This window comes from Chaetura pelagica, unplaced genomic scaffold (assembly GCF_000747805.2).
Source record: "Chaetura pelagica isolate M959 unplaced genomic scaffold, ChaPel_1.0 scaffold548, whole genome shotgun sequence".
Lineage (NCBI taxonomy): Eukaryota > Metazoa > Chordata > Aves > Apodiformes > Apodidae > Chaetura > Chaetura pelagica.
The window spans coordinates 1,196,918-1,218,475 of NW_009970728.1; the positions used below are offsets into that span (position 1 = coordinate 1,196,918).

General features: G+C 37.3%; 1 protein-coding gene across 1 annotated transcript in view; it reads right to left on the bottom strand.

Moving 5' to 3' along the window:
* The window catches only part of CELF4 (CUGBP, Elav-like family member 4), a 741,704-nt gene that overhangs the window by 643,488 nt on the left and 76,658 nt on the right, over positions 1–21,558 (bottom strand). The window contains 1 exon segment of the mRNA XM_010007136.1: positions 4,932–5,014. Coding sequence (XP_010005438.1) covers positions 4,932–5,014 — 83 coding nt within the window.

Genomic DNA, 21,558 nt, shown 5'->3' on the forward strand with positions numbered 1-21,558 from the left:
AGCAGGCTACTTTAATCAATGGAACCTATCCAGGCTACCACTGCTGACCAACTTGCAATTTACATTGGTAGAGAAAACTTTTGAAGTGGGAAGGTGTGGGAATATAATACCATTTTTGGAATAGCACAGTGTGCAGTGTGGTATGTGGTTCAATAGTTTTCTAACACACTTTTGGAAAAAGCTTTGAAATATTGAAAAGAGACAGTTAGACTTTAAAATTACAGCAAGTCTGCTTGAACACTGAAATCCACACTATATGCATATGACTTCTGAACTCCACATGACACTTATGTCTCATTTAAGCCTTATTACTAGGATTCAAGAGGGTGCAGATTTTGCAAGATATGCTCTCTTCTCTGCTTCCCTATGCTCAGGTGTCTTTCCTCACATATACAGCTGGATATGCTGAATAACACTGGAAAACTTTTTATTTTTCTTTTAAGCTAAGAGTAACTGTAGCTTAAATAGAGAGGGTTCTTTTGTTTGTGTATTTAAAACTGGGTTTAATATGGGTTTTATGAGCTCACCTGTCTTCCAATGTTAAAGTTGAATATTTTTGCACATGATAAATAACATGCCTTTTATATATATATATATAGAGAGAGAGAGAGATAACAAAAGAGACAAAGAATATCAGAACAGTTAGGAACAAAACTAATTATGTACTGAGAAATTTAGCATAACAATAGTTCCACTACCCCTTTTGAGAGGAATACACATAATAAGAAAACCCAGTCTATTTTGCAGCCTGAATGAAGTCCAGAGATTGCTGAGTTTAACAGTTACTTAGCTACTTAGTTTCATAGTTATCTTTTGCAAGTCTTAATCAGAGGTTTTAACATTATGCAAAGAGGAAGTACCTTCAACCAAGTATACATGGACTGTTCTCTCTAATTGCCTGAGAGAGCCACAAAGAACTAGAGGGAAAAAAAAAGTTAAAAAAAAAAAAAAAGTTAAAAAAAAAAAAATATTTGCTGTGCTTATCATACACAAGCTCAGTTTATTTGTGCTATAAAAAAAAGTAGATATTGATAGCGTAATTACATTTCTCAACATTATCCTCTGACATTCAGTTCAGAACTAAAAAAGAAAGGGGGGAAAAAAGTTGGCTTCACTATAATTTGTAATCAAAATTCCTGCACTTAAAACATAATTTTATTTCTCTTATTTTGATATAATTGTCACATGCCCTGCACTGTCATTGTCTAGATCACTTTCCCCTCCTCCCCATTCTTTCCCCAAGACACTGGGGTGTTTTTTTGATAATGAATTTATATTTTTATATCATTGCAAGATATATCAGAATATCTCAAGGGTGAATCAACTTTTACTTTCTCTCTTCCTCACATAATTTGTTTTTTATAACACTGGGGAGGGAGGGAGGAAGTGGTTTCCCACTATGAAGGATTAGAGCAGATTATGGTGAACAGTGTTAATTATAGGTGGGGAAAGAGAATAGCGCATCTCTACAATCTGTTCCTGATTTCCCATGTGCCTGTCTGGCGAGTAATAAGCCTCCTTTAATCTGGCGGTCCCCTTGGTGAAATCAGCACCATGGACAGCGGTATTGATTGCTGCTGAGAAACCATCGCAGCTGCTCAGCCAAATTACCTTTGATATGTGACCTTTAATGTAATTACTGCAACATCAAAGCATTTCTATAAATTATTAAAGGACTAATATACTTCATCATCCAGCTACTCCATTATATGTAAAAATACACAATCTCAAATAAACGCTAGAATTTGAATTGTCCGACACTCACAAAGTGCTCCGCACACACACAGACACAACCTGCTACACCTTCCATTTTAGGCAAATTGTATTTAAAACTGTCCAAAAGAGCCTAATTCATTTAGATTAAGAGACCTCAAGTAATAATTTTATGGTCTGCATTCCTTTCTAGTTGGTTCAAAACATCCATAAAGATTCCTTCCTGCCCAAAAACAAAGTGCTGTAAAGACTTTATTAATCAGCACATACCTGCTTGGAAGTATTTTGTTTATTCCACAAGATGACTTTATGTCCCACATATAACACAGAAATATGTGAAACATATTTCTGTCATCTTAAAAAGCATATTCAGAAAGTAATTACTGTAAAATATGTGCATGTAGCCACTCTACTAAACACAAAGTGATACATAGCTAAGAGGCAAGGCATCTGAATCTGGACACAACCTCTTCATGTCTTACCATTTCCATACATTAGCATTCATATGCATAATATTAAAAATGACTGAATTCTGTGCTTTATAATATGAAGAACACAAACTGCAATATTGCAACAGCAGACAGATACACAGTTTACTGGGGGATGGGAAAGAAGTGTCTTGATTCAACAGCTCACTGTAGTACTATTTTCTCTTTTTCATATACTAGGCTTGTTAATGATTTTTGATACACACAAACACACAGCCCCCCTGTCCCCACTCACCACACACACACAGAAGCATTGTTTGTGTCACAATAGAGGCTCAAGAAACGGTCTTACATATGTGTCATTTGTGAACCCACATGCATGAGGACTTAGACCCCTGTCCTTACGAATGTTTTTTAGTTTATGGTGTTTAACTATGATTGATATTGTTGGTGGATGTTATCAAGAACAGTCAGGTAAGTCATAAATAATTCTCTGCTACTCACATAGGAACCATAAAACAGTACCCAGGCATGACAGTTTATCAAGAGACAGATCTGGTTTCCTTAAATAAACCACAGGGATATCATTCAGCAGATGAGTTTAGAAACTTGGCAGAAAGCTATATGCAAAGGGTTTTGCTGATAGAAAGTAAGCCTTCATCCTGAAACAAACAGAACTGGAAATGAAAGGGGATGGGAGAATTAAATGCTCAAAACTCTTAAAAATCTGGTTGCTATTTTATGCAGAGAATTCACTGTTCCCAACTGAATCAGATGCTGACATGTCACCTCAAAATCTAAAATGAAAAAAAAAACAACACAAAAACAACCCAAAAAACTTCTGAAATCAGTGTGGTCAGTATGGGTTAAAAGTGATAAAAATTACATAAACCAATGAAGAAATGTTTTGCCTCTAGTATAAAATCAGTCAGCATAACCTCTGAAGGCAGTCTGGATCCTAATGCAGAAGCTGAATGAATTTTGCCACTACCCAAGATAACAGTTTGACTTTAAAAGTTTTGTGATTTTAAATATCTAAAATTCAGACTGAGATTCAGATCTGTGGACACATAAAGAAGCAATAAACAAACAAACAAACAAACAAATAAATAAATAAATTGCTAATTATCACTTGCCCTCCTTCTCCAACTTAGTCTCACTGGACCACCGTCTTCTTGGGAATATTCACATCATACACTTCAGGATGAGATTTTAACCTCATAGGGAAAATATGAGCCCCGTATGCAAGTGAGAAGTTTAGCTTCCAATGAGGATATTAGTCTCAGTGAAAACAACTGTAATTCTGGTTAGTATCTTGTAACAACACAGTACCTTATTCATCACAAGTATATCTCTAGTTTTGATAAATATATGTTTTATTTCATGCATACTTCAAGAAATTTAAGGTAAAATGTTACCTGAAACATCCTTATTCAAAATATTTTCATTTTTTGTACATCCAATTCTATCATTCAGAGGAGAGAGATGTAAAATGAAAACATCACCTATTAGATTTAAAAAAAAAAAAACAACAAAAAACAAAACAACAAAACAAACAAAACCAACAAAACCTTACACCTTCACAAGACTCAAGTTATTTTCAATCAGTGGCTAACAAGTTTCTGGAAAAAAATATTTCAGAGGGAGTTTTCAGCTGACATAAATGTATTTTTAGGGAATGAAGTATGTATATATTTACATAAGGTATGGCCTTTAAAGCAAAGATAGATATAGATGAGCAAGTGCGTGGGCATCTCCATACTGGTAAGGTGGCATAGAGGTAGGTAAATAGAACCAGGGTGATGGAAACAAGCAGAACAGAATCAACACTTTCTTCATCAACATAGAGCAACCGATGTGTCTTGGGTTTTGTGGAAAGGTAGGTTATGGGTATGCAGGACTCAGTCATTGCTAATAAAGGCAGACTTCTGGATCAGTTTCCTCTCAGTTTACCTGAAACCCCAAGCCCTCTGGATCATAATTGCTTGATCACAGACTTTTGTGCCATTGTGAAACCAGGCCTATTCCAGCTACAGGAGTACTGAACTCTGCTGTTTCCAATCCATCTACCTTGGCTGAATCTAAATAGTCTCTCTCTCTCGCTCTCCCTCTCCCTCCTCCACAATACTGCTAAACTGGAAACCCATTCCAGCAGGGCAAGTCTTCCCCATATAATGTTGATTATATTTTTAGTTCTGCTTATGTTGTCTGAACCTTGGATCTTGCTCATGTGAATAATTTTCCTCATTATCTTGTGTTCGTCTCTCATCTCTCTCTTTCCTCCTTGTCTCACTGCCTTTGCAATCTGCTACAGCTGCTTGAATACTAAAGTAACTGAGTCAAACCACTTTGTCATCAGGAATATATTTCCATTTTGTGATAACTCAATAATGTGATCTGTTTCTTGATTTCTTGCTGCCGCACCTCGCTTCAGAGAAGAAATATAGTAAGAGGTAGCACCTGTTGACCACTGTTAATATTTCATTGTAGTGGTCAGAATTCTAAAGCCTTTCCTCAGCTGAGTAAGGCTGGTAGAGTCCAGCCTGTAACCAGTTAATTACTGTTTTCCTAACTCCCAATGTGAGGAAAAGGCTTTTCATTTTGTGCATGGAAAATGTTTGGGTCAGTTGGTGGTATCTTGATTATATGAGCACAATGCAAACAGCAAAGCATCCAAGCAACTAGAAACATGCTTCCAAAGCCAAAATGAGAACTCCATATGTAACCAATTTTAGATTTATTTTTTATTTTTAAATTTTATTATTTTTTAAGTTATCAATCTGGACTCACCCCTGGCAGTGTCTTCTGTTCATGCAGTGCACTCTGGGCCTTTAGAGCAGACTCTCTTTCGCAATATGTTAGGAAGGCACAGCCTGTAAGAAAAAGTCAAAACTTCAGTAAGAGCAGCATTTCAGAGGAAATCTGTCTAAAATTGAGACACAGAGCAAACCATTTTCCCATCATCACATGATATTCAGTAAAACAATAATAAAAATATCTTCTTAGTAGGTCAGTAGTGAAGAGTCAAGAAATAAAACTGTCATCACTTCTTCTGAACCCTGATGAAAAGTGAGCAACAGCGTGGCTTTGAGTGCTTATTTTTGTTTGAATATGTGCTCAAGTGTAGATAGATACAGAGGATTGTACAGGATCAGAGATCTCAAAGAACCCATATGTTTGCAAGGTGGAGCATGAAATCCCACTTCTGCTCCACCCTGGGAACAAGGCATTTACTGCCATATCATGCTGAAGTTCTTACTCCTTTCTTTTGCACCTAGTACTTCAAGTAAAGGGCATACTCCAAGCAAAGAGACTTCATACTTCAGAGAGCTATGCCTCCTGTTTATCCTGACTTGCATCCACAAGTAGTCTCCCTCTGTGTGTTATAGCAGAAAGCCACCACCCTGCACTTGCTACTGCAAGGGCTCATTGGCTTCCAACCATGCATACAAGGACAATAACAACAAAACCCAAACAATCAATTGAAACATCTATGTTACTTTACAGATCATTAGAACTTCAGAGTTGCTCCAATGAATCATATCTTTGATTCCTCCAAAACATTGTATTGTCAACTTCAAAGGCAAAAACCCTGTCATGGCAAGGCAGAACACAAACCCTGCTCTGCCTTCTCTTCCCACCTCCATGCTGACCTTTTGGTAAAATTGGTCAATGTTGCAATGTCTTACACTAGTTGTATGTGTGTCTGATGTGATCAGATTATTGTTTCTTACTTAAGTATACTGAAAACCTGCCAGTTCCTGCAGCAAAAGAAATGATTGTTATGCAGAGGACATTTTATCTGAAGTTACCACAGAATGTCTGCAACCTCACCAGCTCCTTGACACAGAGGTGTCATATCTTTCAACTATCAAACAGCATGAGCATCAAACTGTGGGCATCTTCCAACTGCAGCACAAGTACAGAGAGATTGCCAAAGAAAGAAATGTGTCCCACAACCTCATCTTTACCCACCCACCTTTTCTCCATGTATATAGAAGTATGCAACAGGTGAGTAAGTATGATTTTTTTCTGGCTCTGATCACCACTGTGATCTTTTTGCCTATAAAATGTTCACTGTTTTTTCTAGGCTGGTTCCTTAGATAATATTACTGAAGAAATATGTACTTGTTTTCCTTCTTTAAAATGTTTTTAATTTATTAGTATGCACAAGAGACTAGGGAGATATTTGTTTTTCTATAAATACATGTATATATTTTCTTAAATATTGTCTTGTGGAAGTTACCCTACTTTCACAAGCTACAAGTTGGATGAATGTTCCAAATTAGCATGGAAAAAAACCCCACCCTATTTTTTATCCTGTTTCTTACCCTGATTTGTTTTTTGTTGTTGTTTTGGTTTTTTTTCTGTGTTTTTTTTTGTTGTTTTTTTTTTTTCTGAAGTTGTTCCTTTCAGTTTATTAATGACAATCACATTTGTTATGTCTCAATAATTGAGACTCAGAGACAGAAGTTGACAGTCAAAGAAATAGACTGAACAAGAGCAAAAGTTTACATACTCTAATTTGAATTATTTTTATTTGTTCCCTTTTAAGTTTAAATAGATGTGTTTTTGTTAGTCTGTATCTACCAGAGAAGAGGAAGAAACCATGGCAGAGAGTTTACAACTAGTAGAAATGACGGATTGAAAAGTATCCTTAAAAGTCACAAACAGCTTAATAATCAAATGGGAAACTATGCTTTAATTTCAGTGCTAAATCACATACTGAGAGCTCTCTGTTGACTAGACACCATAAGAAATTTTCCCTTTAGTAGCAGACGTGAAGCAGCTTATACAGTCTAATTAGACACATCAGAGTGTACTGTTATAAACTATGCAGTGTAAAGCTCCCATAAGGATAGCTATATTTTTATCCTCATTGAGATGACCATGACAATAGTTCAGGGCAACTATATCCTGCAACTCCTACCATACTATGACTGCAATTCAGACTGAGGAGACAGAAGTCTTCTTCTCTCTGAACGAGGAAAGTTTCCTTTAAAGTTTCACATAAAGTGTGTGGGGGCACGTTCTCATCATAGAGAAAGCTCCATAGAGTCCTCTCCAAACATGCTTGTGAAAGAAGAAAAAGTACCAGACTCCCAGAAGTGGTACTTAGTTGAATATATCCAAACATCACTGATTTCTCAAACAAGGTGTTAAGGACAAAAAGAATTTGAAAACTGGAACTGGAAAAAAAAAAAAGAAATGTAGTCTCTCATATGCTCAGACAAAAAACCAACGAACCAATGTTTTTCAGGGAAAAAAAAAAAAAAAAAAAAGATTTGTGAAAGTATTTCTTTTTCCTTTGCTCTTTAAAAATAAATCATGCATATAATTCCCTATCCCACTCTTGTTATTCAAAAAGTAATTTATTTAGAGAAAAATAGTAACTCATTTAGCTTAAGTAAATCCTGATTTCTTAGCAACAGTAAGAAGTTCCATCCCAATAACAGCCAACTGAAATAAAGCAGAGCTTAATACTTTAAAAAGACCTCAAACCCGAGATTTAAAAGGCCACATCATGGAGGTTTTTTTTATTCCCTTTACACAAGTCCATGGGACCTGATGAGATGCATCCGAGGGTCCTGAAGGAATTGGCTGATGTAGTTGCCAACCCACTCTTCATGATATTGAAAAGTCGTGGCAGTCAGGTGAAGTCCCTAGTGACTGGAAGAAAGAATGCCTATGTTTTAAAGGGGCAAAAAGGAGGACCCTGGGAACTACCAACTGGTCAGCCTCACCTTTGTGCCTGGGAAGATCATGGAGCAGATCCTCCTAGAAGACACGTTAAGACACATGGAAGACAGGGAGATGATTCAAGACAACCACCATGGCTTTACTAGAGGCAAATCATGCCTGACCAACCTAGTGGCTTTCTATGATGGAGTGCCTGCATCAGTGGACAAGGGAAGACCTATGGGTGTCACCCATCTTGACTTCTGCAAGGCCTTTGACACAGTTCCCCACAATATCCTTTCCTCTAAGTTGGAAAGATATGGGTTTGATGGGTGGACTGTTCAGTGGATAAGGAATTGGCTGGATTGTCGTATGCAGAATGTAGTGGTCAATGGCTTGATGTCCAGATGCAAAATGGTGACAAGTGGTGTCCCTCAGGGGTCTTCATTAGTGATATTGACAGTGGCATTGAGAGCACCTTCAGCAAGTTTGTCGATGACACCAAGATGGGTGGTGCAGTTGATATGCCAGAGGGAAAAGACGCCATCCAGAGGGACCTGGACAGGCTGGAGAAGTGGGCCCAGATGAGCCTCATGATGTTCAACATGGACAAGTGAAGGGTCTTGCACTTGACCTGGGGCAACCAGCAACATAAATACAGGGTGGGGGGAGACATGCTAGAGAGCAGCCAGTGGAAAAAGATCTGGGGATACTTACTAGTGGACGAAAGGCTGGACATGAGCCACCAATGTGCAGCTGCTGCCCAGAAGGCAAACAGCTTTCTGGGCTGCATCAAAAAAAGTGTGCCCAGCAGAACGAGAGAGGTGATTCTGCTCCTCTACGCTGCCCTAGTGAGACCTCACCTGGAGTACTGCATCCAGCTCTGTAGTCCCCAACACAAGAAGGATGTGGACCTGTTGGAGCATGTCCAGGGGAGGACAACAAAAATGATCAGAGGGCTGGAGCACCTCTCTTACGAAGATAGGCTAAAGGAGTTAAGGTTGTTTAGCCTGGAGAAGAGAAGACTCTGAGGGGACATTATAGCTACTTTCCAATACCTGAAAGAGGCCTATAAGAAGGCTGGGAAAGACCTGTTTAAAAGGGCATCTGATGATAGGACATGGGGTTATGGTTTCACACTAGAAAAGGGCAGATTTAGGTTGGACATTAGGAAAAAAAAAGTTAATATGAAGATGGTGGATGACTGGAACAGGTTGACTGGAGAAGTGGTGGAGGCATTGTCTGTGGAGTCGTTCAAGATGGCTTGATAGGGCTCTGAGCAATCTGTTCTAGTGTGAGATTTCCCTGCTTATTGCAGGGCCATAGGACTGGATGACCTTTAGAGGCCCCTTCCAACCCAAAACATATTATGTTTCTATACTTATTATAAGATTGCTCTATAAAGCATAAAGCCACTGTCAGTCTAGACTAGTATCTTTGAAAAACATTAGCATGTAGCTTGTTATAGAAGAATTTCTGTATTTCATCTCCTTGTGAATTAGGATGGAAGTCAGTAAGATTTCTTCCCTCCCCCCTCTCAGAAACATCAAAACACTTGATCTGTCCTTTTTGTTGTGATGTTTAATGGAATTACAACAGTAGCACCTCTCAGAGGAGTTATCTTCTAGGTTACCTCTTTCAATGCACATCTATATGATCTCTCCAAAGGATTCTTCCTTGCTGGAGAAAGTTGCTTATAGAACAGAGCATGAAACACTCAGACTAACACTAAGGGACACAACACCTTAAACTACTGAGTCTTGAAATAATGTCATATGAAGCAGCTATCAGTCAAACTGATGAAAAAAAGTTATTTTTTCATTTTGAGTTCCCAGATGGAAAACAATTTCAGAACAATACTTTTTTTTTTTTTTTCCACTGAAACTTTTTATTGTGTATAGAACATCTTACTTAAGTGGAAAAAAAAACACAAGATATTGATAGTAAACACTTCAGTAACTCAGCTTCACAGCTCACTTGCCAACAGCTGTTTGGGCTGTGTGTAAATCTAACTTCTGAGTGAAAGGATTAATATTCCATTACAAATAATTTGCACCATCCAGCCTCCTGGAAAAACTTATGCTCAACACTACCATGAATATTTCTGAATACATCTCTTAAGGAAAGACAGAGTAAAGACAATGCATAATTTCTGTCATCTACTTGTATGGGTGATATTGACTGAGTAACTACAGTGCTTGTGAACTGTATCTGAATTTGAATAAAAAAATCTAATTGATTAATTATTGATAATGAAGGACTTGCTTCTAGCTGTTTCTAATTTCAATTCCATTTCTTTCAAACATGCCAAGTTTTCCAGACATATGTCAATCAGATAAAAGATGCTTTGTTCGGTTTCCAGCTTTACAGGTGTTTATTTGCTACCAGTGGACAGCTCTTTGGGCTAGCACATAAGCATCTGGAAACTCCCAGCTGGCAATTAATTCCCAACCCATTGAACTGCAGTCTCTTGGAAACATAAGGACGTATCAAGTGGTCTCCTGGGAAACAAGGTTGTTAAAGAGCAGAGGGAAACAAAAACAAGAGCTTGAGATGGAAAAAATAAAAATAAAAGCTCTATTTTAATTTTGCCTCTAGGGAATTCAATAATGTAAATAACAATCGCATGGAATACAGATGGATAATGATTGCACTTGCAACAACTTCAACCCTACAGTAAGTCTCCTGAAGATTTTGCACAAGCCTTAGAGGCATAACAGTCAGGGGACACATTCTGAGCTGAACAGAATAATTCTGGAAAACAAGAATTATTTCACCCAACCAGTACTCAACTGGTCCTAGGACAAATAAAAACAGTCTTTCACTTGAGATCTCAGTGCTTATAGTTTCAGTGAATCAGTTGACTTTCAGCCTCTTCAAACCAGATAAGTATTTCTGAGAAGATAAAAAACATTGGTCACCTAACTCAAATCTATCTATTTAAAATTAGTTATCTTAGGTTGTATGACAATGAGAAGACATTAATTTTACCCAGTACACAGGAGAGGAATAAACCTTTGGTGAGGCTTATCCTCTACACAGGCTATAAGGACCATGCGCAACCACCTCAGATGAAGGCTTTTAGCTTCAAAGTTGCATGTTCACAGTATCAGATTCCACCTCTCAGCTCGAACTTCTTAGTTACCTCAAGTATATGCATTATTTGTACCTTAATTAATCTTTGTTTTATATGGTGAGAGATGAAGATGATGCATACTGATCTATTAATAACTGTAACTAAGGGCTTTTTTTGTCCTTTGTTGTTTAATTCTGGCAGACAGCCACAGGTATCCTGGCATGGTTTCCCCTCTTTGTCCATTGTTTAGATCAAAGAACAAGCACTTACTGACTTATGACCCTTTCTTTGTGTGAGGTGTTTTGATGATATTATTTTATTAGAACTACATAACCTCACACAAAGCTTGCCTTTAGCTTTTCCATATATCTAGGTCCAGAGGCATTGTCTAAAAGCTTGACTCTAACCATGATAATATTAAGGTATTTGCTGAAGGTCTGAACAAAGCATTAAAAGTCCAGACTTTATTTAATAAAAAATATTTATGCAACTTAACAGGTTTTGGGAAAGGAGCCTTTAATCTTTCTGGCCCTGTGTTTACTCTTTGGCATTGTGAGGGAAACTTAAAAAGTTTGTTAGGTTCTTTAAGACTGTTGGATAAAGGCCAAGAGATATAGCAGATTCTGAGGTCAGGGGTGTAAATCCAGTCAAGGAGAGAGTCTGCATGACTACATAGTAGTCATAGTAGCAGAACTACACAATTAAACCAACATAAAATTAGGTTAATGCTTTGACCCATAATCTATTGCCTCTCTCAGAAGAGTCCTTTTCTCAGACATTGACCTCAGATAAATTGGTTATAATCCAGAATAGTTAGGATAACCCTACGTTTTTAGAACACCAGCTGAAGTGGTCTAAGCTAGTTTTTTATTACAAACATTTGTGATTGTAGAGCATGCATTCAAACAGTTACCACAGCTCAGCTGACAGGTGATAACTTCTGAAACTACAGCCCTTCTGATATCTTGAAGTGTGAATAAAATTAGAATCATTGCCCAAGTAAAGATAAAATTGTCACAAGACTGTCAGGTTTTTTCGTCTTTGAGTCAATTAGATTAATTTTTTTAGTTACAATAATATTCACTGACTTTAACACAGAGGTTTCCTAAATTGGTCTTCCTACATTGTTTTGTGCTAGACTCCTGTATAGCACTTGAACAAGACATCCTTCTAATAACAGTTGTACAAGAAAGAACAAATAAAACATTTTATAGTGTATATTACTGTAGAACCATTTCCCCTACCATCTTTAACATACCTAACTTCACAAAACCCAAAGACAGAGAAGTTAAGGGCTTTAATGCAGCAGCACACTATGGACTTCAAGGAAGTTCATTTGCAGAAAATTGAGGTTCAAACACAAATGTCCAAGACTGTTCATGCTGTATGCAGGAAATGAAGGACAGTAATACTACTGCATACCTTAGTGCACATGCTAGTAATAACTATAGTGTTGTAGAGAAGCTGCTTTGAGAGGAAAAAGCTTGCATCTCTGGGACACTGTCAGCTTGTCACAAGACTGAATATCACTTTTAGTGTTGTTTCAGTGTCTTTGTGCCCTAACTGCCTTTAAAACATTTAGAGCAATGTGTACAAGTTACTTGCAGTGGACTGGAGACCTTCATCTTCCAAGCTCTAGGTTTTTTGTTTAAGAGAGATCTTCTTCTGAAAATAAAACAGTTCTTTTCTTCAAGTCTGAGGAGTCTCTTACATAGAAAAAAGGTTGTAACACTTAAGAAAAATCTCCTGCCTTAAAATCAACATCCCAGATTATGTCTCCCAGCTAGGATTTCAAAGTTAAAAAGAAATCTTATTTTGTGCTTTAACTATCCTAGCTCTACTTGTCTGGCTTTGAAATAATTCTCATTTACTCTGTCTATAGTGAACTGCCCAAAGTTTAATCACTTGAGGGTTTCAGAGATTGGGCTGAATTTTCTTGAGGGGGAGAGAATCAATAAAGACTTTTGGAACTGGAAATGTTTTGTCCAATTTCTTCATCTGTTTCTCTCTAAATGATTAGCTACCTTGTGACAGAAGTTAACATTTTTGCTGTTAAAGAACATTTACTTGGCTTGAACTTTCTTTTTCTCCATCTCCCCAGCTGCACACTTACTGAAAACTAAATGTTTAGAGAAAAAGATAGGAATAAAAATCTTCCCAGATATCAGCTTCCATGTCAATTATATTGCAAGGCAGATTAGCATCCGAAATGTTCTGCAGTGTGGAATGTTAATTTTAATTTTCTTTTTATGTTATTTTCCATTAACTATTATGATGCAGTCACTTTTGTACTACAGATAACTTGATAGCATTCTGTATCTAAAGGCATATACAATGCACACTTGTACACACCCATGGACCAATATTAAAAAACAAATTAAAAATTCAAATGTGGAAATGCAGATGTTAACCATGTTTACAGAATATTAGCTCACTTAAAATACATTTATGATGTTTCAAAATGAGATGTGGATATGCAGAATCCAAATCTGAGTCCTTCCTAACTAGTGCTTAATTACATTCATCAGTGTCCAGGCAGGTGTCAAAGAGACTCAAGTAACTTGGTTTATGTAAGCATTTAAGCAAAAACCAGCAAATAGTTTCACCTTGATTTTTTATAACAACTAGGTTTTTAATGAAAGCACTGATTTTAAAAAGCCAAATTTTATCATAGGAAGTTACAATGAAAAATTCCACCAAGAACTGTCTTGCAAACCTGTGACACAATTTCTGATGCAAGTCTACAGCAAGAAATACTTACTCAAGGACAGCTAGTAGTCCAGGCTATAATGTGAGCTAGGCAAGCAGAGTCTTGAGCCCAGGGCATCTACATATCAGAAGAGCATTGTCAGTGGTAGACCTCTGAGGGTCCACCTCTATTTCTTGTTCAGTAACTCCACAGTTACCTTGTCTCCATCTTACCACAGAACTGGAAGGATTTTGATCTCTCAAACATTTTTTTTCTGCAGGATGAGTGAGCAGTTTCTGGCACAAATTCACACAAAGATAAGTTCCTCCTGAGGTCTTGAAAGTTCCTTGTAAATTGCTTTGGATTTTCCTTTACTGACTGGTACACTCAAAATGAAGGATAGAATCATCCATTGGTTTGACATAGTACATACTAGGTCTTGTTTTTGCATAACTGCTAAGATTTTAGCTTTGAATTTCATCCTTAAATTCTGAAATAATTTTGATCATTTGCACCCAAGTCAACTAAAGATTCCCTGTTCAAGTTTCTGCAAGTCTAGTCATCTAGGACATTTTGCTTCCCAGAATAGGTGTATGATTTCCATACACACAACAAACTGTTATGAATAGATAACTGTTAAAGAAATAAGAATGTCAGATTACTGACTATGGTAGTGATCTACCAAAGAGAGAGCTGGTGTGCCTAGTAGGGCCTGAAAATGTTTGATGCTTTGAATTCCAATAGAGAATTTATTTCTAAACAGGCCAGCATCACTTCAGCTTCTTATTTGTTGACTATCAACCGTGGACTCCATGTCTTAATGAGAGAAACATGCCCTCAGGCTCTACCCATCAAACAATTAGGGCATGTTTTTGTTTTTAAAGAATAAAAATCATAGAATCATAGAATTGTTAAGGTTGGAAGGGACCTGAAAGATCATCAAGTTCCAACCCTGACACCATGAGCAGGGAACCACTACCTCAGGCTGCACAAAACCTCATCCAACCCAGCCTTAAAAACCTCCAGGGATGGGGCATCAACAGCCTCCCTGGACAACCCATTCCAGTTCCTCACCACCCTTATAGTGAAGAATTTCTTCCTAATATTTAACCTAAATCTTCCCTCTCTCAGTTCAAAACCATTACCCCCTGTCCTATCGTTATCTTTGCTGATGAAAAGTCCCTTCTCAGCTTTCCTGCAGACCCCCTCCAAGTATTGGAAGATTGTTCTAAAGTATCTTTGAAGCCTTCTCTTCTCTAGGCTGAGCAGCTCCAACTGTCTCAGCCTGTCTTCATAGCAGAGGTGCTCCAGCCCTTTGATCATCTTTGTGGCCCTTCTCTGGACCCTCTCCAACAGGTCCATATCTTTCTTGTGCTGAGGCTTCCAGAGTACTGGAATTCAGTACTCCAGGTGGAGTCTCACCAGAGAAGAGGGGTAGAATCACCTCCCTGGTCCTGCTGGCCATACCTATTTCAATGCAGTCCAGGAAAAGGCTGAGTTTAAAGTGGATTAAGGATCAAGTGGTTTTCTGGCCAAGACACAGTGTTCCCAATATTTTAGAAATCAGTCAGTGATGAGAAAGGCAGGGGCAAACTCTAACGAATACTCAAGGGAGGGTGAGAATAAGTAGGTTCCAGCTTCTACTCAGGAAACATCAAGTTTAAATTAAAATCCCAATAACCTCTAAGTTTGGCTCACTTCATGCCACCTATTAATTAAAAGAAAAATCTAACATATTTGTGTTATCTATTTCATATTGCAGCCTTAGGGAAAAAAAAAAAAAAAATCTTCACAATTTCACCTTTCCAGTATAGTGATGAACAAAGGAAATAAACAAGGTGGAATTTCTGTCTGTGACTCACTGGTGAAACTCAGGAATATAACAGGGAACAGTCCTGCTGTTGAAACACTTCTGCTTGCATGCAGAAAGTTACAGGTTAAACCTCCTTTGAGTACATGCATTAATTAGACTCTGTGCCTGCTGTTCTGGGTCCTGCCTTTGAGTTCTTTCTATTGTTGAATATGAATAAGCATATGAATAACTCAGTGGATTTTCTAAAACACTGAATGGTTTCAGAAACTTTTGCTCTTCTTCTTAATTTTATTCTGATTTTTGGATCCACTTCTTTTGGAAAGACCTATTGAAGAATTCTCAACTAATCTCCAGAGGTAATGCTACTGTTGAGCAATATTCACTTTGAGTATCTTGGAGCTTAGCAAATAAATGTAAATCAAAAGCATCTCTAAACAAATTAGACTGTTCTGCCACACACAGCTTTTCCCAAGCCTTACCTTTCTGCAACCACATAGGGTTATTATGGGTGTTTTGCTTGTCTGTTTGGGGGGGAGGGGATTTACTGTCTTTTTTTTTTTTTTTAATTTTTATTTTACTAATTATTATCTTTCACCAGGGTGAAGAACAGACATTTCTTGGGAAATAGCATCAATGCTGTGTGCAGAAAATAGTTTTGCGCTTAAAAACATAAGAAAAGTTGGTATTTTCACCCTTTAAAAGTATGCCAAGGCTCTGCAATGAATGTTTTATTGATAACACTATTGAATGATTAGTTATTTATGCGCTTGTCTCTGGAACATGTGAGTAGCCTGTTCTATTATACAAACTTGTATGTGCTCCAAACGGCCTCATATTCTTTGTTCTCTGAGGCACGGCATATATGGCAAAATAGACTTCTGATTTTTCCAGCTCAAAGTAAAAAGCAAAAGGCCCTGCAACAACTGCAGAAAGAACTATTATTAGACAACATCTAGCCCATTCAGAAGCCAACTACTACAATTATCTATCAAGTTATTGTTCTTACTAAGTTTGCCAGCCCATGTTTTTCCAATTCAAGAAGTTTAGATTCAGAGTGGAACCTTTAAGACACCTCTCCAGATCAGCCTTAATACATGTCTGTTACTTATGATCAAGTTCTTATCTTCATCTCATCTGCAAGAACCTAAATTGGACAGCATTAGAGAACTCTTGGCTAAGTGCCATAAGGTTTTGTTAAGTTTAAATTCAGGAAAGTCTGAAGCCAGTTTAGGACTTTTGTGCTACAAGTCAAACCCAAACCCACAAGTAATTTATTTCCTAATTCCAGCTGATACAGAAATGAAAACATTTAAGCAACACCTGCTCCTGCAAGATGATCACCCTGAGACTAGAAGTCTCTAGAAACTTATAAGAGTCACAATATGAACCAGAGAAAAATCTACAATACCAGCTGGCTTCATGAGATTTCTGGAGACAAATTTCAGCTGTCAAAACAATTAACATCCAGGCTCCCAGATGCTGTTTTCCATATGTTTTGACTTTTCATATCTTCTAAGTGATGTTAGGAGCAAATAAGTATTATCTCTTATCTCCTATTTCTCTCTCCTTCCCCTTCTTTATGAATTTAACTTGTTCATTAACTATAGGCAGTGGTATAACATGAAGCAGGAACAAGTTCTTCTGCAAGCAGCAAGAGATGAAATAACCCTCTTTATCAAAAGACCTCTACCTACTTAGGCCTAAGAACCACAAGACACCTACTCCATGTGTACGCATAACAAAGCAAGGTGAAATAAGGTGCTGTGAGGATATGTCAGGAGAAAGAACTAAAAATGTACAAAAGAACTAAATGTACTAAAAGAACTAAATATGTACAACTTGGGTAAATGATGACTCAGGGGGACAGATGATAACCAGCTACAAGTACTGAAGTTGTAAACACAATGTATGGAAAAAGGTTATTCAGAGTGATAGCACATAATAATCAGGAGTAATAACATTAAATTCAACAGGAATGCTTTTAAGTTCAGCATCAGGAATACTTCCTAACTGTTTGGAATATCGGTGTTTACTCCCCTTACACAACTCTCAGGGTGGCTTTAGCATCCAACTGATCTGTTACTCAATAAAATATTTTATTGTTATTTAAGTTTACACTCCAGCATGTAGTGCTTGACCACATAACCTAAAGTTTTTCAGATCCTACAAGTTAAGACACAATAGGGGAATAATATCTTAAGACATGGCTGAGGAATGTCTATGTGTGTGTGTTAGAAGCGGGGGTATAGAAAGGGCAGGGAGGGAAAAGACAGAAAAAAAAATTAAATCAACACAGGAGCATGCCTCTCAGCAAAAACTTAACTCAGCAATTTTCCAAGAACTTTCATGTTACTGTTCCATATGACAGTTCTTTAAGCTTTTCTTCTCCTATTTCACTATAAGACAACGGGAGAAAGAATCATGACCACAGTCATGACACACAGATTTTTATGTGATTTAAGACAATTGCGACTTATGAGATGGAAGTTTATGACCCTAGAGAAGGTAAAAGTAAACATTACTAACTGTCTCTCCCAGCTATTAGAGCAAATCAGTCCTTCATGGAACTTCTATTACTCAAGTCACTTGAAACAACAAGCAAAAGTTAATATTGATCCAAGAACAAATGCATTGAGAGGTCCTCTATTTCTCTGTTCTCCTGATTTCTAACTTTTGTGATTCTATCCAACTTTTTTTAACACATCGCCTAACCTAAGAGAAGGTCCATTCTTTAAAATAAATCAAACATTTTTATTTTTTTTTTTAAATGTAAATAAACTTTCTTCATTAAAACAAATCAGAATGTCAACTGAGTAGGATAGAAAGTGTATTAAAATGCAACCCATCTGTGGTCAGCTGGGCAACTGCCTACAGTTTTTAAATGGCTGGACAGAACTGAGCAGTAAACCACCCACCAAATGTTTTCAAGTAACGTATTTTATTACTTTATAAAGATCAATTTCAGAGAAAAAATTGGGAGTCGATTACAAAAAAACCTGAAACAAACAAAACCAAAAACCAAACCAAACCAAAATAAACCAAATAATTAATAATTATCATTCTACTAAGTCTTTTTAAAGGTTTAATAACGCATCTTGCTTGTTATTTATTTCTTCACTGATTTAATATAGATGCAAGAAGCTCTGAACTAAGAATGAACACAAAGGCATATCTGTACCAGCACAGTACCCGCAAACAGTTCCCTAAAGGAAAAGTACTCAGACTCTAGAGTAGTCTCCACAAAAAAGACTAGTAGAAGCCATTTTTCCCAAGACATGAGAAGATGGATGAAAGAAACTTCCAAGGATACCTCCTGAATACAGTGGCCTACCAAAATTTTCCCTGTTACCAGCCTATCGATCACTGGCTAGTAGATGCCTGGAAATACACATTAATGGTGTGTTTTCACTTTATTTTTTCCATCAGGGAAGCTAAAAATAGTGAGCCAGCTGCTGAGCATCTCTGGGAAGCTGAAACTCACTGGAGAATCCCTGCTGATGTCAGAAAGTAGGAAAGTAGAGTTTAATGAGTGTAAAGAATCCCAAAAAACAAGTAGTGTTTTCTTCAAAATGCGCAGAATAGAACATTATATAATGTACTACAACAGACAAAGTCCATCTTGTAATATCCTCTCTCCAATGGTGGCCAGAAGCAGATGCCCTGAGTAGAGTATAAGGAGTGGATGTGAATAATGCCCCCTCTGGGTATTCTTCTCTGTCTCCAGCCTTGCGGCTCAGGGACTTCCTGGGACAAATGTGATCTTTGTGGATACAGCAATCACTTAACAAAATTTAATGTCTCATTCTTCACAGCCATTTATTTCATTTAACATTTTAAGTATGGTTTTCCTGCTAATAAATTTAAGGGGGCTTGTTTGTTTTGGAGGTTTTCTATGTTTTATAGTGAATAAATTTCCCAGGTAGAGTAGTAGACTCATGCCTAGCAAGCTACCATCTTAAAAACATGTATAAGAGCCTTCTATCGGGACCACCTATAATCTGATCTCACTGAGCAGTCCAAAAGAAGGATCAAAAAGTTACAGCTTTACAAATGTGATGTAAATGTAAACAGGGCTCCCAGCAGCTTACCAACCCATTTACAGACATTCAGGGAACCTTTCAAGACCCAAGCAGATCAGTCGCCAGAAGTTTTGAGCTGAAGCATTTGATAAATATTTTAGCTCCAGTAAATCAAGACTGATAAATATGGAAGTAATTTATTACAGGATTTCTTCTCAAATTCTACCTTTGTTGATAAATCAGATTTTTCATAATGATGCCTTCTGATATCCACAGGAATACTAACTAATATTCCCCAATCCTAAGAAAAAAAATAGTATAGACCCCTGAACCTATAAAAACTCTGCATGGTCCTTACATTTTTAAAAGTGAAAATGCAAGATTTTCTGAGTTTTAAAAAAATATAAATCAGAATTAAGAAAACATTGGAATTTATATTGCCCCATATGAAAAGAACATTAATATGTGCATGTTTTATAGGAGTTGTCAGTTATATGATTATAAACTATTGTTCCATTCTCTAACTTCTGTCACTGGACTGTCTTTGTTTTGTACTTGTACAGATCCTAGGAGATCAGCAGCATCATCAAAAGTGATGCCCACAGCCATGTTTTCCAGTATAACTGAAGTAATTCACTGCTTGAATTTAAACATGTGATATAATCACCATATGATTTAATTGCAACAGGTTACATTTCTAAGTATACATAGAATGCTATGCAATAGCTAAGAAGATAAGATTCCTTACCTTGGAAAAGGGAAAAGGAGTAAAAAGCAGAAATCTCCTCTCCTAGTAGTTACTAAACAATCCCAATACTGGATGTCTCTAAAAGGTACATCTCTTCCTCTCTACTTCTGACATACATACAACTCTTCTTCACACTACTCAGACTCCACTCATGCAGTACTATTAGCAAGGATGCATCCTGTGAGAATTTCATACCCAAAGATGACAAGAACATGTTTTGCAGATGCTTGCTTCAGTTTTAAGCATCTTACCAATTTTAACAGCTAAATGAACAAAATTTAATATCTATATCAATAAATTGCTTTGATATCTCCTTATTGTTATATAACATGGCAAGTGACAATTCATGCTCAGGTACATCCAACCTCCTGAAACTCTGTGTCTCCAGAAATCCACTTGTAAGGATTTTACTCACAGCTCACATCCCACATCAGGATGGAGTGTGTGCTATTGCTAGTATTTTTTCTGATTTTGGTCAGCCTTCAAGATCCATGTTAAGTCTCTGCAAGGTCAGAGACTGTCTGGAAATGTAGGAAGTCCATGGCCATCCTGTGAGCAGGACATGTCATAGCATGTGAAATGCATATCCAGGGGTGTCACTTTCAAATTAGTCATTTAAGATCCCTCAACATTCTTTTCTTCAAGTGCAAAAAGAAAACAACAGTGGCTCAGTGTGTTGTTCTAATGCTGCCTCCATCAGTTAAGAAAAGTCGTATTCAAGATGGGGGAGAGAAGTACCTTCACCATTAACAAGACTGTTGTGAGGCCTCAGCATGAGCAGGGGGTACCATCTCCCACACCTGCATTCCAAGAGGCGGAATGCAAAACTTTGACCCACAGAGCTACTACTAAGCTTGTTTTGTGCAAGAATGAAGAACTTGCCCTGTCTAGCAAAATGGAAAAAAGCTCAGCATAGAAAGTATTGCTAGCTACATCCCCACAGTGAATATCAAGGAGAAAAGAAGAAGCATTTAAAACAAAGGACAGTGTTGCACAAGGACAAATAAGTATAAATTGACCATGAATAAATTTGATTTGGGAATTAGAAAAAGGTTTCTAACCATCAGAGGAGTGATGCTGTGGAACTGCTTTCCAACAAGGATACTGAGAGCAAACAACCTAATTAGTTTAACAATGAGGCTCAATAGAGATTATGTGATGCAGCTTTCTGCAATAGTGGGGAACAGATCCTGATGATCCAGGATTTCCCCCACTCCTGTGTTTCAGGCTGCATCTTGTCAACTTAAATTCTCAGCTGCGGTACAGTAATTTACCAGGCATCACAGAGACTGCCTTGGTCTAAAGACAATCAGCTTCTGTTTTCCAGGAAGCATAGTTTTCCATGTGCATTGAAAGGGAACATTTCCTAGGAAAAAAAAAAAAAAAAAAAAAA